We start from the raw sequence: 17,781 nt of genomic DNA, 5'->3' as shown, positions 1-17,781 counted from the left end.
ATAAATCAGTTCTGTAGTGAGAAAAAATACTTTTAGCATTTTCTGTTTTTAAAAAAACAACTTTTAAAGACCAATTTTCTTGTATTCTATTTTAACAGCCATTTGCTAAGGCACTGCCCCTTCATGTCCTGTCACAAGCCCTGGCACACCCCTTTGTCAGCCCTGCCCTCCCTCTAGCACATGTCAATGCAGGAGTGCTCATGAATATTCATGAGCTTCCATTGACAGACAAGCAGAATATAAACAGATCCCTTCACTAATTATGTCACCAAATTTCGACCTATCAATACATGGAGAACGAATTGACCTGCAGCTATACAGTTCTTTAGGTAATTGGAGATTGCACACATAAAACTATTGAAGTAAAAAAATAAATGAAAAAAAAAAAAGACTGAACTGCAGCTTTTAGGAATTAGAAACTTCAGTACGTATGCATATTTAGCAATTGTTTCTACGGTAAAGTTATGAAATACACTAGAATTCTTTTGCCGCAGATATATATTTAGGGTTTTAAAGTAAATTTTAACATTTTATTATTTTCAGCCACTTGTTTTGTTCAGATATTTAGAAATCACTGAATGGCTATTGGTGGAGTTGAAAACAGGACTGTTGAAACGGTCATGAAAATGTAAAGCTTCTTGATTTCTATTTATTTTTTCCCAGACTCGGAGGGAATATTCTAACACATTTCTAATTAGATTGAGAAGCCCTGCTTTGTATTAAAAAGTGTAAATATATAACTTGATCAAATTGATTAAATCTGATCTCTATAAGGGATCTGTTACATCGGTGTTTCATGTTTAGCCTCGCATACATACTGCTGTAATAGTCTCTGCTCTTCAGGCCGCAATAAATTGTACTGCATCACATTTCAGACCCTTCCAACATCAACAGTGACTAAGCAAATGTCATGCAAATGGATTCACTGCTTTCCGGTAACAGCAGTTGTGTACTGAAATCACTACTTTGTAGCGATTAGTACTTTGAGTTGTAGGTTTTTTTTATTCTATTAAAGCTGCAATTCAAGCTGCCGTTTAAAAAATATATATATATATTCTCCCCCCCCCCCCCCCCATTCAATATGTGCATCAATACAATCTGCACACTGACAAGTGATTAGCTAAGCTGCAGATCGATCTGTTCTCCTGTAATCGATCGCTTGCTCTGGGCTATTTAATACAGTTCTTGCACAGCACTTTGGGCAATGTAGTTCCTGGAATATGATTGACTGGGCAGTTACTAGATACGATTGGTGCACTGCTAGAGAGAGGGCGGGGCTCAAGAGCCAGAGCCTATCAGAAGGGGAAGGGGCTGTCACTTTGGAAATGCTTCCTACATTAGAAACATTAAAAATGTGTTTAAAAGATTTTTTTTTTTAAATGCTACAAGTATTTGCTCATAGTACAGAACTGATTTATTATTAAAAAAAAAACACACACGTTGGATATTGCTTGAACTGCTGCTTTAGCCTAGCCTTCAAGAAGCAAGACTTTCTATGCAAACCTTAAACTGCCGTGATTGAGGATGTAATCGGCAGGCTATCAAAAGCGGCAATCTCCCCCCAAATTGCATTTTCGTTTACAGAATCTAAATCTGGAGGCCCCTCCCTCGGAAACAGGGGCTATGCATGGGGATTGTTTGCACTGGATACATCCAATAAATAGGGGGTAATGTTAAATACTTTAAAAGCTGAGGGTTTCCCCCAAAAAATCAAGAATACATTTGACAAACTAGTAATACACACGTGGCAAATGATCTAACAAAAAATCTTATGGTAGATTTGTGAACAGAAAATACTGAATACTTTTTTCTTCAGGCACACACATCAGCCTCAGTGTCGTTGGTTAATGTTTTCCAGTAACTTGATATTGGCATATTTTGTATGTAGCTTTCCTAAAATTGAGTTGATGTAATAATGTGACAGACTCCTATGCGAGACACGGTTATTAATTCGTGATTCCTTGTGTCACGCTGGGACGGGAAAGCTTTCTGATTTTAGTAGGAAAGATCCTGGTGGTGGTGGTAGAAAACGGTTTCATTATGTTGGTGAAATCAAGTTAACCGTTACTTTCCAGAAAAAGACAGCAGTTATTCTATTGTGTGATAACTGGTTCAGTTGACGTTTGAAACATGGATTAATAAGGCTTGTTTAGAGTAGAGCGAGGTAGACCTGTTACTGTATTGGTTCCTTTTGTGAACAGCATGTAAGCTACCATATTCACTTCCCTGATCACAAATACCGATTTTGTTTTTTGTTTTTATTATTATTATTATTATTATTATTTTTTTTGGGTCGGCTAAGAAAAATATGCCTGGGTTTGATTAACAGGCAAGTTGTATTCTTATTGCACCAAAAAAAAATTGTTAAAAATCTGCCTGCGATAAGTCAAGATCTTTAAAGCTTCAGTTTGGACAAAACTGAGGTATTTCCATCAAAGAAAATGGCTTTTTAGTGTTGTGCCTTCAATCAAACCCTTAATCTCAAATGAGATTTAAATTATTGGGAATTTTTAATCCTATTTATCTGATACCCAAAAGAGAATTAAGAAAATATTTAATCTCTTGTTGTATTGGAATATGGTCTCCCTTAATCTAACTTGGTGGGCAGAATAGAAACTCCTAAAATGGTGGTTATGCCTAAAGTTAATTACATTCTAAGTGTTACCCCCTTACCTTTGACACACAATAGTTCATCTAAATTAATAAGATATTTAATTCCTTTTATCTGCTATCACAAACCACCTAAAATAGCACTTAATAAAAAAGTAATGTTCCTATAGAACAAGGGCGTAACGTGCCGAACTTCCTGTTGCATCATAAAGCTTTCTTCGCCAAGCTTTACTTTGGTTAGATCAGGATTGTAATCCAGAAAACCCCTGCCTGGGTATTGGAAAAAGCCATTATTTGTCTTGGGCATCTTTCCTTTATCATTGTTACCTATGAAGGTCAGACTTAACCCAATATTTATTTCCTCATAAATAAGGCTTTGTTGGATTTAGTTAAATGTATTTATCCCATGTTTCAATTCTTTACAATTGCCTATTTTTTTAAAATTTAAAATGGAAAAAATTACTAGGTGGGTAAACATAGGTATTTTATACTCGAGGGAAGTAGATGGTCGATATAAATTCTTACACTTTTTTTTTTAATTCTTTAGAATAATCCTATTGTTTGGGTTTACCAGATTATCAATTATAGCTCTCAAAAATGGTTTAACGCAGCAGAAGTAGTTTAAAAAAAAAAAATAGTTTTGGTGCCGAGGGTGTCCCATGTTGAACCCCATTATTTTCAGCTCTTTGGACCCCCTGCTTCTCCAGATACATCACTCCGTAGGGGGGTGCCTGAAGCAGCCCCACATGGGTAAAGCTTCCGGTGACGCGGGCCCATTGGCAACCGCAAGAGATGTCACGGTTCCTATTGGCCCGCGGGACATTTAAGCTGCCATTTCGATAACCCAGCCAGAGCTGCTGCCAACAACCCGTTCGGAGGTATGTATCTCGAGAAGCAAGGGGTCCCCGCTGCTAAAATAAACAGTTCAGCTTTGGAGACCTCCTGCTTCAACACTATAACTCAAAAAAAATACAAAACAAAAAAAGGATTGTTGCTTTAAGAAAATGTCCCTAGTCTTAATATTCTAAATCCCACCTCTGGATTTAACGCAGATTCAAACACATCTCACGTTTTTATGAATGTTTTATTTAGTTGGACAAATCTAATCATATTGGTATAATTAAAACCTGGAAAAAGATGCAAACTTCCCTATTCCTATTAAAATATGGGAAAGGATTTTTGTTGACGGTCAAGATGTAAATGTGTGCATCTCACAATCTGTGTGTAGCTGGACTCCTAGAAAACTTTACCTATCTTTTCAGAGGTATTGTAATAAAGACCTAGGCATTTTAGTTCATCTCATATTTTATATATTGACCAACACCAATTTTGGCAGTGAATTTAGAATAAAATGTTATCTTGTACAGAATGACTCCTCTCTCTGCACTTTGCTCCCCCCGCTCTCTCTCCCCCTGCGCATTAGCACGACCCCCATAGAAATGGGAAAACATTGGCTATCGTGCGAGAGCCATTTAAAGATGAGGGACTGGCAGAGGAGCAGCGGTGGCGGTTTGGTGGCAGTTCTTACTGTTTGTTACTAGAAATCTTGTAAGATGACTAAATTATATTTGTTTGTTCTTTTGCAGGAAGTTACTGATCCAGAAAAAGGCTTTGTAGATGATGACAAGGTGACATTTGAAACCTATGTGCAGGCTGATGCACCTCATGGAGTAGCGTGAGTGTTTCCACCTAGATCTTTACTGATGAGTTTGTGGACATCTGAATAATGCTAGAACAGTAAAAAGTGGTTATAAAAAATGGGGGGGATGATTGAAAGATGAACAAAATTCTTAGGAGGTGGTCTAAAATGTCCTGCCAGATTTCTCCCCGGGGTCAGGTAGAGGTATTCCATTTTTGTCAAGGCAAGCAGCAAGTTAATGTTAGTCTTTCTATCTTTGCTATGGTTGGGGTGACATTTATCTCCCAGTTGGGTTTAGCAGGCCAGAGCACCAGCTTATTTACACAAGATATCCCTGTAGACATGTTGTCACAATATGGTATAGTTCCCAGAACAGGATTATTTTGCTTTCCCATAGTGAAGTCCTACAGAGTGCATGAATTTGGGTTTCAGTTTATATTTAGTGCAAGTTAACCGTGCATCTTGCACAATGAGCATTACACACCATTTTATCTTACATATTTTGTGTGTTTGAAAAAGTTTTATATACATCTTCATGAAACCCGTCTTGGCTTTGCAAATTCAGCAGCTTCTAAGCCCTCCTTTGTCAAATCCAACTGTAGCTTGCACATTCCCTGCTTTAAACCGGGCTTTCCTAACCCAGCGTAGCTTTCTATTACACGTTATAGTGAATGCCCGCGCTAAAAAACTATGTAATTAGTCTGACACTACTTTTAATTAACCTTCATCAAAGTACTTTTAATGATGTACATTTATAAAATAAAACTTGTGTAATGCCTGCCCTATGGTGCTCTGTGTACCCACTTTGTTTTATGTCCCATCGGTACCATTAGAATACAAAGGTAGAATTTTTGTTTGCACCACTTGTTCTTTACATGTTTTGACATGTAGCCAAGCATATCATCAGGTCTTGTGCCTAACCACATGGGTTTGCATGTTCTACCTTGCTCTCTTGTAAAAGCTACACAGGTGTTTCCAAAGTGTACACACAAAGTAAATTGCCACCAACTCTGATTCTGTTTGTAGGTGGGATTCAAAGAAGCACACAGGATATGTTGGACTGAAGAACCAGGGAGCTACCTGCTACATGAACAGTCTATTGCAAACCTTATTTTTCACAAACCAGCTTCGAAAGGTATTTCAAAATGTTGTGGTGCTTCTAATGTAACAACTGGCTACACTTTCAAAATAAAAACCAAACTTGCCCTGAACCGGTAAAAAAAAAAAAAAAAAAAAAACCCCACCAGAAACAATACAAAAAGGAAATCTTACTACGTTTTAATTTGTTTCCTTAAATTGGCGGTCTCTGATTTGTGATGTGTGGCATTTGAATTAACAGACCAGTACCTTAAGATTAATTGCTAATTTGCGACGTCTCGTGAAACATTTCCTTTATCTTACTGGTGACTTGTAGAAGTCAGTGGAAGAAGGCATGTTGTGCTGCTTTAGAAATGCAGAAAATAAAAAGTACAGAACATTACTAGACACACAGAACAGAGTGTTTATGGCCTCCTAAAGATTTAAGCACATTACATTAAAAGAAGGAACTGTAATTAAATGCACAAGAACGGTAAAAGAAAATTAAATATTGAATATGTTATCGGCAGAGATGCGGATCAGGGACGGGGTTTAAGCTAGATGTCATCATGAAGGTACAGCTTAACCCCGTTATAACGCGATCTGTTACAACGCGAATCTGCTTATAACGCGATGCAACCGTGGCTCCCAATTTTTGTATTTATGTATACTTTCCAACACGATTATTGGTATCATAAATACTTTATTGTACAATGCATACAATTGTACATTATTTCTAACGCGATCCGCATATAATACGATGTGATTCTTTGACCCCAAGCACCGCGTTATAAGGGGGTTGAGCTGTACCTTGCGTTCTCACCCGTGATTTTTTTTCTACGCCAGTGTAAGGCTGTGCTTATAGTGACAGCGACGCTATGTCGCGTCAAAACAAATGCTTTGCCGCCGCCGCGTGCGCTTGTAGTATGCGTGACGGAGCGACGGCTTGGTCGCGATCGCTGGAAGTCATCTCAATTTTAATTTTTCCAGCGACCGTAGCCTGAAGGTCACAACTAACCTGAAACATTGACTTATCTGTATCTCTGCCAGTTAAACGCAGAAAATCAACTGGGACAAAATTGTGAGCGTTTTCACATAAGGTGGGCTACATTCGGTGAACTTGCATAGTTACATAGTAAATGAGGTTGAAAAAAGACATGCGTCCATCAAGTTCAACCTATGCTACATTTAGACAACAGATACTTTATCCTATATCTATACTTACAGTATATTGATCCAGAGGAAGGCAAACAAAAAACCCCAGTGACATAAATTCCTTCTTGACTCCAAGAATTTACAATCGGATTACTCCCTGGATCAACGGCCTTCCCATGTTTACGTATTTGGTATATCCCTGTATACCTTTCCTCTCTAAAAAGATGTGCAACCTTTTTTTTTATTTTAACAAATCTATTGTATCTGCCATCACAGTCTCCATGGGTAATGAATTCCACATTTTAACTGCCCTTACTGTAAAGAACCCTTTCCTTTGTTGCTGGTGAAATCTCCTTTCCTCCAACCTTAAGGGATGCCCCCGAGTCCTTTGTACTGCCCTTGGGATGAAAAGTTCTTTTGAAAGCTCCTTGTTCTATCCCCGAATATATTTGTATATAGTTATATCCCCTCTTAGACGCCTCTTTTCTAATGTAAACAAATATAATTAAGCTAGCCTCTGGTATGTTAGATTGTCCATCCCCTTTATTCATTTGGTTGCTCTTCTCTGCACAGACTCTAGTTCCATAATGTATTTTCTAAGGAGTGGTGCCCAAAATTGTCCATATTCAAGGTGGGGTCTTACTAATGCTTTGTAAAGGGGCATACTTATGTTTACTTCCCTTCCATCCATTGGCCGTTTAATGCAAGATAAGATCTTGTTTGCCTTTGCAGCTACTGCATGACTTTGGGCACTATTGCTAAGCCTGCTGTTTACAAGCACTCCTAAATCCTTCTCCATTAAGGATTCCCCCAATTTATCCCCATTTAATTTGTAAGTCGCCTGTTTATTCTTGCTTCCCAAATGCATAACCTTACATGTATCTGTATTAAACCTCATTTGCCATTTACCTGCCCACGTTTCCAGTTTCTCCAAGTCCTTCTGAAGAGAAATTACATCCTGCTCTGATTCTACTACCTTACACAATTTAGTATCATCAGCAAAGATGGAGAACTTCAACTTCTTTCATTTCAGTGATATCAATGACCTGGTAAATGAAAGGTTGCTGCCTCTTGATTTCTTGGGTGTAGCCTGCCTTCAAATGTGCTTTCACCCTCAGGTTAAAATTAGGGTGGGTTGTTTGATTCTCACTAGTGAAGATTCCTCTTGTTAGATGTTTTATGTTTACAAAAAGTGGCTTTGAACCTTGGTTATGCGGTTTCATGGTTAATGTTTGTTTCCTAGTTAATTTTCTTCTTAGTTGACAACTAGCAGAAGCAAACTTATTTGAAATTGGTCAACAGAAATATTTCTTGAACGATTTTGCAAAGACTACCAGCTGAGTTAACTCTAAAACAAAGCTGTACACCGTGGCATAAATAAAATGGGTACTGACAAAACTCGACACTAATGTTCACGTCACTTATCCAGAGGAGATGGGGCATGATGTTGCAATATTTAGTCTGTTAATCTTTAGATAAGCTGCAATGGTAAATATAATGTCCTTTTTTTCTCAGGCTGTGTATATGATGCCCACAGAAGGTGATGACTCCTCTAAGAGTGTTCCTCTAGCATTACAGCGGGTGTTTTATGAACTCCAACACAGTGACAAGCCAGTTGGAACTAAAAAGCTAACAAAATCGTTTGGGTAAGTCGCCTATTAAACCCTCTTCCAGCTGTGGTTTTTAATTGTCCTATTTACACCCTATATTATTTGAAACTTTCAGAAGACACGGGTGCCCAATGCTACATCAAATTGACAAAACATATATGGTAATGAGTATAAAGTTTAAATACTTGAATAATAATAGTAATAACTTGGTTTTTTAGTTAAACCCTTTGGCCAAAGCGTCGTAAGCCTGCATACCAACGTCAAGGTAAACAAAAAATGCAGGTCCTAACCTAAAACTGTGAACCCTTCCTGTTACCTCTGTATGAGGGGAAGGAACTGCAGTGAGCCCTGTCCATTCAGCAAGTTGCAAGAACCTCCCACGTTAAAAAGGTGAGATGGGGCGAGCTCTGGGGGAAGGTGCCACCTAACCTCCAGAGACTGTTACCAGTCAGAAATTAATTAACACACATATTCCTGAGCTCCTACATCCACAACACCATGAATAAATATATATATATATATATATATATATATATATATATATATATATTTTGATGTGGTGGATGTAGGAGTGTGTGTTAATCTATTTGAAACTTTCAGCAAAACTGAACATTATTTAAGAATTACCCAAAACAAACCCCAAAAGACGGAAGAAACTAATTCTTCAAAAAGTGGCCACAAGAAGCCAGGAACCCTGTATCAAAACTTAATGTACAGTGTATGTATATAAAAAGATATCCAACACAGCGCAACATTTTTTTTAACCTATCTGGAGCCAGGTTCCTGAACATAGTTATAATTGCATGAAATATATATGAGGCTACAGCAGAGATCCCCTAGGGGTCCGTGCAGTGTCTCAAAGGGGTTTTCCAATAAAAAACAGATCATGGCGGATCCCAGGCAGTACAGTGAGTTCCTGAGCCTGTGTGGGCATTGCTCACTTAGTAATGCCCCAAACTGCATTTTAGCGTGGGCAATAAAGCTGTCAATTACAGCAAATTAATTGGAGGGTTTCCAAAGTCACGCCTCACAATGCTTTGCATCCATGGGGCACAGCCTTGTGGGGTGTGACTTTGGAGGCTTCCGCAGTAATTTATCTCTACCACCCATGCTGTTTCCCCACACCGGGGTGCAGTTTGGGACCTTAAGTGCGTGTTCCCCCACACTCGGGATACTACTACTTGGGATCAGTTAAACTGTTTGCTATTAATAATTCGTATTGCCTACTTAGATTATTGGTTCTCAAAACAACTATTCTGTTAAGGGGTGCAAAAAAGGCTGTGATCCACTGAGCCAGAGGCTGTGATCTACAGAACCAGAGGTATGCTTTGGATGCAAAAAGAATCCACAAGCTAAACTGCCACCTAAATATAAGCCGATAATTATATAATATTAAAACGCAGCATAGCTCAGATGTACAGATCAAAGTACAAAAATGCAGTGAATATGCAATATGATGTGAATAGCCAACTGTGTGTGTGTGTAGGGATATTGAATATTTAAGTTAAAAAATTTAGATCTGTCAATCATAAGTCCCAGTAAATGATATTGTGCTTGGCAAGTTCAGTACGGCGACACCTGCTCCCCCCTCCCGCTACACTCCCGCTCCCACCTCCCGCTCCCACCTCCCGCTACACTCCCGCTTCCACCTCCCGCTACGCTCCCACCTCCCGCTACGCTCCCGCTCCCACCACCTGCTACACTCCCGCTCCCACCTCCCGCTACACTCCCGCTCCCACCTCCCGCTACGCTCCCACCTCCCGCTACACTCCCGCTCCCACCTCCCGCTACACTCCCGCTCCCACCTCCCGCTACACTCCCGCTTCCACCTCCCGCTACGCTCCCACCTCCCGCTACGCTCCCGCTCCCACCACCTGCTACACTCCCGCTCCCACCTCCCGCTACACTCCCGCTCCCACCTCCCGCTACGCTCCCACCACCTGCTACGCTCCCGCTCCCACCACCTGCTACACTCCCGCTCCCACCTCCCGCTACACTCCCGCTCCCACCTCCCGCTACACTCCCGCTCCCACCTCCCGCTACGCTCCCACCTCCCGCTCCCACCTCCTGCTACGCTCCCACCTCCCGCTCCCACCTCTGCCCTGTCTGTCCGTCGGTTTTTGGGTAATATTTTGTTTTTCTTCTGTGGATCACCGCCGCATTTATATTTAAAACTACTATATATTACAAATTAGTTTTATTTTTTGGCAGATATGCTCTTCATTTACAATTTATTTAAGAATTGTAAGGTTTATTGAAAACGAATTATTTAATGCATCTAGTCTTGTATGAACTCTATCTTAAATGTAAAGAAATGCATTATTCACCTTTTTCATTGGTAGCATAAGGTGTTTGTTTTCAATTTTGGAAAGTTGTTTACTTTCTAAAAAATAAACGATAGAATGATGCATGTACCCTTTTTATTTTATTTATTTGTTTCTTCCTGTAATGTTTCCATTACAAAAAATAGCCCATTCAATATGTGCATCTGCACACTGACAAGTGAGTAGCTAAGTTGCCGATCGATCCGTTCTCCTGTAACGGATCGCTGAAGATTTGGCTCGGGGGTTCTTTAAATCACTGTTAGGGCTGCAGAAGATTACCCAAGATGCAACTTTCTGTGGGGAAGATCAGGTTACCAGGCTGGCACTAGATACAATTTGGTTCACTGCAAGAGATAGTGCAAGGTTCGAGCCAGAGCCTGTCACAGAAGAGGAAGGGGATGTGACTTTATAAATGGTTGCTATAGAAACAAAAATGCGTGTTATATTAAAATACATGAAAAATGTCTAAAAAAAAAAAAAAAATTTAGGTGCTTCAAGTATATTGTCATAGTACAGAACTGAATATATTTAGTTTTTTTAAACACACGTAGGATATTGCTTGATCTGCAGCTTTAACATCTTTTTACTTTCATAGGGTTTATATCTCTATCGCAAAGTAATCTAGAAAAGATTGCCACGAAACTGATGCTCCCATTTTTGGCCTCTGTGATGAGGCTTTAGTATACTACATAGGTAAAGTGCATGCAATACGCATGTAGAGAGCTGGGGTAATTTACAATAGAAATTTTCTCCAATTTTTTATTTTTTTGTTAGGTGGGAAACTCTGGACAGCTTTATGCAACACGACGTCCAAGAACTGTGCAGAGTGGTAAGTGCTTCAGATGATTCTAAAGCAGAAGGTTCTCGGAATGGGTATAAGCCGCTATTACCGTGCCCGCACGCGTGCTGAACATGCACTGAGGCTGGAGGCTATCGGGAGCGTTGGCAGAGGCGTGGCCGTGACGCCACATGAGCATCTCGCCCTCATTGGCTGAGCCGCGCGCGTGACCCGGCTGTCGCGCGACAAAGAAATGTATTGTCTGACCAAGAAAAGCTCGCTCCATGGCCGCGCTCAGAGGTACAGCCTTTTGTTCGCGGCCTTAGAAGTTACAAATGGCATTGGCGATCTATTAATAAGCTGAAAACTTACTGCACACATGAAATGTTAATTTTTGGTGGGGTTTTTAGTGTTTCAACCGTACTCCTATTTTAGTTAAGTAGTTGGCCATAAATTTGAAAGCAAAATCTTCTATGCAACACTGTACAGGCATACCCCGCTTTAAGGACACTCACTTTAAGTACACTCGCGAGTAAGTACATATCGCCCAATAGGCAAACGGCAGCTCACGCATGCGCCTGTCATCACGTCCTGAACAGCAATACCTGCTCCCTACCAGTACCGAAGCTGTTCGCAAGCGAGGAGACTATAGAGCCTGTTACAAATGTGTTATTTACATCAGTTATGCTCGTATATGATGATTGCAGAACAGTACATGCATCGATAAGTGGGAAAAGGTAGTGCTTCACTTTAAGTACATTTTCGCTTTACATACATGCTCCGGTCCCATTGCGTACGTTAATGCGGGGTATGCCTGTACTTGTTACTATAAAAAGTATTGCACAAACGTCTGTAACGGCTCTTGTCGGTCACAAGGAGGTTTTCTAAGAGAACGATACTGAGCTGGGTGGTGTGACTATGTGATACTATAAGGGGAGAGTCAGACCCAAATCTTTATACACCATTTTTCTTTTGATCTGTGCAAGAACACCAGATCCCTTTATGCCCTGTAGAGGTGCCCTGACAGTTGCTCGTGACTTCTCTCTCTCATTGCGGGCAGTTAAATAGCTTTAAGACATGAAAGAAAACGATTACTTGATTCGCAATCTAATCAGGAATTAAATAGGAAATAACTCACCACGATTATCAGATGGATTGTACCAGCGTCGTCATATTGCAGATAACTTCCCGGTCGTAAACACAAGTGTAGTAATTCCCTTTGCAACCTTGAGCATGAACTACATTATCGGCTGGATCCTATCAACTTCTACCCTTAAATGACAGATTCTGGTCATGTTATACATATTAAAGTGACGCGGCTGCTTGGTTGTATAAAATAAAATTTTCATTCTGTTATTAGTCTCGCCGGTTAGTCTCGCCGGTTAGTCTCGGCTATCTTGTATAATCTCGCCCATAATGACACACGTGGGGTACATAGGCTCCGTGCATACTTGCTCCACCCTGGTTGTCATTTTAGTATAAACCGTAAAATTATGTTGGTGCCTGATGACAAAGTAATTCCTTAATTATCGGATTACCTGGGCCTGCAGATTAAGCCATGCGCAACCTAACCTACATTTTTATTTAACCTCTCACCTAGAGCAAAAAAACGAACCTCTTGGTTACCTCCATGCACAGAATTAAATCTTTATATGGCTAGATTGTGACGCAAAGCTTTTGAAGTTTGGTTGATTTTTCAGTCTGTAAATTCAAACCACTTAAAGCCACAATACCTGTACTTTTTTTGTGATGGTACCCCAGAGCTGAACTGTGCGATTTCTCGGTTACTGAGAAAATTACCAGTGAAGTTGGTTTCAATCTCCCTCAAGGGGAAACCAAATGGCTGCCAAATCTTCACAGGAAGCCAGTGTCTTCGGTTGCAGCTTCCTGTTGAACGGCTGTTTTTAAACCCCTTCAAAAACCAGGAATTCATTTTGTGCTTCAGCTCTGGTGGACCCGCAATCCAATCCTTCGTGTCGGGACTTTGTAAAGGTAACTTTGTTTTCTTTAGTTTTAAAATAGTCACGTGGCAAAAAATATACAATCGCAATTGGCCATTGTCCTTGTGCAGAGATTTAAAAAAGCACATTTGCCTTCCTCTGCACATTTGGGCTTTTGATCCTTCAGAAACACAGATGTTGATTGTACAGGTGTGTATGTCCGGTTGATTTTGAAAGGATGGTCAATTGCTTGACGTTCACCTATTCAAATTCTCCACAGACACACAACCTACTTGAATATGTGTATATAGGATTGTTTTTTGATAAGAGATTGACACTGTTGGTCTATACTAGGAATCTCAACACACCGCTTTAAATCTTTAAGAATAAACCACAGTCATGTTTGATCTTAAACTATTGGAATCTGGCACGTTACACCTTTTTATGGGATCAGTTCACTAGGACATTATTGAATACATTGGGTTTAATCAGGCAAGCCTGCAGACATACAAGAATTGCATAAAATACAGTAAATACATACCGTCGGGGGGAGTCACTAGCCTCAACTAGGTGCAGGGCACCTGCTTCAGGTCGGCTTACCCTGTCGACTCCACATCCAGGATCACACAGTAGTCTTTTTGGGAGAGCCACCACGCTCGTTTCAGCTCCGTCCAATTCTCAGAACATGGATGCAAGAACTTGCTCCCTGCGCTTCTCTTCTGCTTGGCCGGGCTGCTCCGGCACTTCTATGCAGAGCCTCCGCCGGTCGCGTCACTGGAGGAAGCCTGGAACAAGCTAAAACCTTTGTGGGAACTTGAGCGCACTGAATTTGGCCGCGATTTACAGGGCTTCTCCTGCAACTCCGTGCCGAGTGCTATGCTATTCATAGCAAAGCACTTTTGAAAAGCCCGCCATCGCTTCACCGGATCAATCCCTAGGTTGCTCTGATTCGCCAGTCCCCTTACATGGACCGTCCTGTCCTATGTTCAACATGGAAGTGGGACTGGCGACTAATCGGAGCTTGGGATTCTACGCAACAGTCAATCACGAGCCGGGGTCTCGCCTGGCGTTGCCCAATCAAACGAGGGGGCGTGCTTAGGCTCAGGTTGCCGGCAAGGCGGGAAATAGGAACTGGCCAATGGAAATCGCGCCTATGAGCTCCGTCTCGGCAACGGCTTTCCCTGGCAATCCCATTACCGCCTGCTGAGTAGGCTCCACAGTCTGGCTACAACAAAGGGTTTCACCTGCTGAGAGCCCATCTGCAGACCTGTCCCTCCGCCCTTCTCCGCCTCCCACATGTCCCGACACCTAGCCCATCCGTCTCTTTGATCCGCCATTGCCATGCGGCCCCCTGCCCCCTCCCCTCCCGGCTAATTGCATTACCGGGGTTGTCTCCGTAGTAATGGATACCTATCAAAATACATTTGAGAACTTGTAGTCTAAAACTTGGTTTTTAAAACGGGCTCCTGCGCTGTGTTTTAAACCCGATTGTAGAACCTGGTGACGGGGCAAAGATATTACATAGTTGAATTAACACTCCAGCACACCGTCTTTATCAACCGACGCGTACCTGCAAATCATGCACTATTCGCGGGTACAATTACAGTACTCGGTAGAATCGGTCAGCAACCCCTTACACTGTTTTCAACCCTATTTGCCCCCCAACATCCACCTGTAAATTCCTGTTCTCAAAGTCCCGGTCCTGCAGCTATTTCCTATGAGGGGCCCTAACCACACACAGCATCTATAGCTTATAAACCCACAGGGGACAGTTTAAGGAAACATGGTTACAGGGGAACACATTTCACTGATCTCAAGAGCTGGCACAAATAGCCCATTACATACGGTTTATTTTAGGGGCAGCCAGCCGGGCTTCACCTTTATTATGAAGGTCGGCTACCCCTACTGTCACAGTTCCATTACAATGTTTATAAAAACAAACATGGCTTCCTGTAACGGCATTTTGTAAGTACATGTACGTGGTCTGGTATCATGTGGTTTTTTTTCTTATTCTAAGTTTTACAATTCTACTTTTTTGTTTACCACAATTTTCTACATTTCAGCTGCTGGATAATGTGGAGAATAAAATGAAAGGCACTTGTGTTGAAGGAACCATTCCTAAATTATTCAGAGGCAAGATGGTGGTATGTATAAAGTCTGTTTTATTTATTTTTATATGATTCAATGATTTCTGTTATCTGAAGTGCTAATTCCTTGCGCCCTGTCCTTGGTTTCAGTCCTACATACAGTGCAAGCACGTGGACTACCGGTCTGAAAGAATAGAGGACTATTATGACATCCAGCTAAGTATAAAGGGGAAGAAAAACAGTAAGTAATGTTGATAAATGTGCTGCAAATGGCTGGCATTCAATAATGTGGTGTAACACGTTTGCTGCTGTAAATGAGAAATCGGAGGCTGTGAGAAATCTTAAGTGGCAGGTGAACAAAGATTAACATAACATTAACAATATATAAAATATCAAGAGTGCCTTTCTCACAAACATGCTTTGTTCCTTGGGGTTTGAAAGTAACAAACGTTAAGACTTAGCTTTACAGAAACATGTTGAAGTGTATAATCATTTGTTCATGATGCTCAAGTGCAGATGGAGGCATACATAACTATTTGTCAAAATAATCAAACATTTAAATTGGGCTCTTAAATCGAATGTTTTCACAGGGGTAAGGGAGAGATTAACCTTTGTTTAAAAACAAATAATTGCATACTAATTTTTAACAAAGTGAATTCCCCTATTTTCAAACACAACCCCCCGTCCCCCCCCACAAAATATTGATTTGAGTCTATTACCATGCTTATTTTTAAATTTTACATTTGAGTTTATTTGTGTAATCAGTATGCATTAATAAAAACATACTTAGTGGGTTATCAAGCAGACCCATGACTCGGGAAAAGTCCACAATTGTTTCTGTAGGTTTGTAGTCTGTTTAATCAATAGCCACAGTAAGCACCAGCCTGGCTGTACTGAAACCACCGTTCTTCACTGATGCAGCTAATCGTAAAGCAAGACTTTCTCTAGCAGTCACTGTTTATTGATACAGTGAGGTTGATACCTTGTCAGATAAATAAGGTATTTCTGGCCAGGCTATAAACTAAAATAATTGCTGAGTGCTCCTATCCATTACTGTTCAGTAGTACATTGTTTGATTACACAACTAAAGATCATATTTGGAAAACTGTTATTATGCTCATTACATTTTAGGGGTTAATGCCTATTGGTTATTTAATCGTTCCTGTTTTTCCAATGCTTTGGAAACTGCGGTCCTGGGCTTTAATATAGTATTGCACACAAACTCCGCAAAACCTTATTTAGTACATGCCGTAACTAGTACAGATTATTCAGCAGCGTTTGGTCAGTTGTTCTAGAAGGGCCCACAACTCTGCTTTTTGTGAGCTGAACATGTTTTCTGAAGTGCACTAAGAAGACAAAATAAGATACATAAGCAGAACTCCTGGGACAAATGTATTTGGTCAGAGATCCCATCCAACATGAATTTATGGATTATCCGTACATTATCCGAGTGTTAAAAAAAAAAAAAAAATAATAATACTGTACTATTGAGTCTAACTTGCGCTAATTGCCATACCTTGCTTACTAATGAGAGCAAAAAAAGATTGAGGTTTTTTCAGTTGTGTAATGTGGGTTATTTAGAAATGGTTGCATATCATGGAGACAGATGTAGATGAATTGCTGCTTAGGGTGTGATTTCTTTCCAGAAATACAGCTATAGCCAATGTTATTGCAACCTGCTATTTTACTCCTGCCCCTTCTTGCTGATTCAAAACAATGCAGCAGAGAGTGAAACTATCAGGGTGTAAAACACACATTAATGCAGAGAATCAAAACGCACACACAGTTCCAAAATAAGGGATATCCCACTCATGTTGTGAGATCATCAGAGACATCTTTAATATCTTGAGTCTTGATGAGACCAAAATCCAAATGTCAGGATACAGTCCCCCTCCCTCTTTGTCTCTCTCTCCCCCCTCCCCTTTCCCCACATACACGTGCATACAGTGCAAAACCTTTTTATAAACGAGGTAAAATGAATTGCACTTGCAGAATGAGTCTGGCATAGAAGGACTAGTTTCGGTCTGCTCAGCTGTGATTGTGGGCCCGTGCAGTCCCACAATAGCCAATAGCACAAGCTGAAGATGCAGCAGGGGATTGACAATGTGAGGGACACAGAGGTTACAGAGCCAATTCCTCACTGTGTGTCCCGTTCCTCACTGTGTGTACTTCAGGAAGGTTTTGCACGATCTCTCTCTCTCGTGACCTATTTTGATGAGTCTTGATCAGAGCAAAATCCATATATATATATATATATTTATTTTATTTTTTTTATTTAAATACCCTTCGGAGTTTCAATTCTGTGCACTATTTTGTGGGGATTTTTATGTTCTATCCTCTGGTAGTTTTGCCATTTGTTTTTTTCTGCTGCAATCTTCCTTGATGTCCAGAAAACATAATTTTCCTTCAGAGATGCACTTCTTACATTGAGCTCTACATGTATTATATTTTCACATTGTCACTGTATATCATTGTATGACCCATTTGGGTCTATTACACTTGTCTGACATATTGATGCGCTCGTTTATTTTCTGCGCTCATGATTCAAAACAATGTCCGCT

At 40.5% G+C, this 17,781-nt stretch overlaps 1 protein-coding gene across 4 annotated transcripts in view; it reads left to right on the top strand.

Moving 5' to 3' along the window:
* USP7 (ubiquitin specific peptidase 7) overlaps nucleotides 1–17,781 on the top strand; it is an 84,789-nt gene that overhangs the window by 34,994 nt on the left and 32,014 nt on the right. For all 4 annotated transcript variants that reach the window (XM_075565326.1, XM_075565325.1, XM_075565328.1 and 1 more), the window contains exons 5-10: nucleotides 4,197–4,285; nucleotides 5,276–5,384; nucleotides 7,997–8,127; nucleotides 11,190–11,244; nucleotides 15,197–15,277; nucleotides 15,371–15,461. In XM_075565326.1, coding sequence (XP_075421441.1) covers nucleotides 4,197–4,285; nucleotides 5,276–5,384; nucleotides 7,997–8,127; nucleotides 11,190–11,244; nucleotides 15,197–15,277; nucleotides 15,371–15,461 — 556 coding nt within the window. The remainder of the gene's footprint in view (nucleotides 1–4,196; nucleotides 4,286–5,275; nucleotides 5,385–7,996; nucleotides 8,128–11,189; nucleotides 11,245–15,196; nucleotides 15,278–15,370; nucleotides 15,462–17,781) is intronic.

Source organism: Ascaphus truei, chromosome 11 (assembly GCF_040206685.1).
Source record: "Ascaphus truei isolate aAscTru1 chromosome 11, aAscTru1.hap1, whole genome shotgun sequence".
In the NCBI taxonomy this organism is placed as follows: Eukaryota; Metazoa; Chordata; class Amphibia; order Anura; family Ascaphidae; genus Ascaphus; species Ascaphus truei.
The sequence above is the reverse complement of the archived record's forward strand: the minus strand, read 5'-3'. Positions and strand labels throughout refer to the sequence as shown.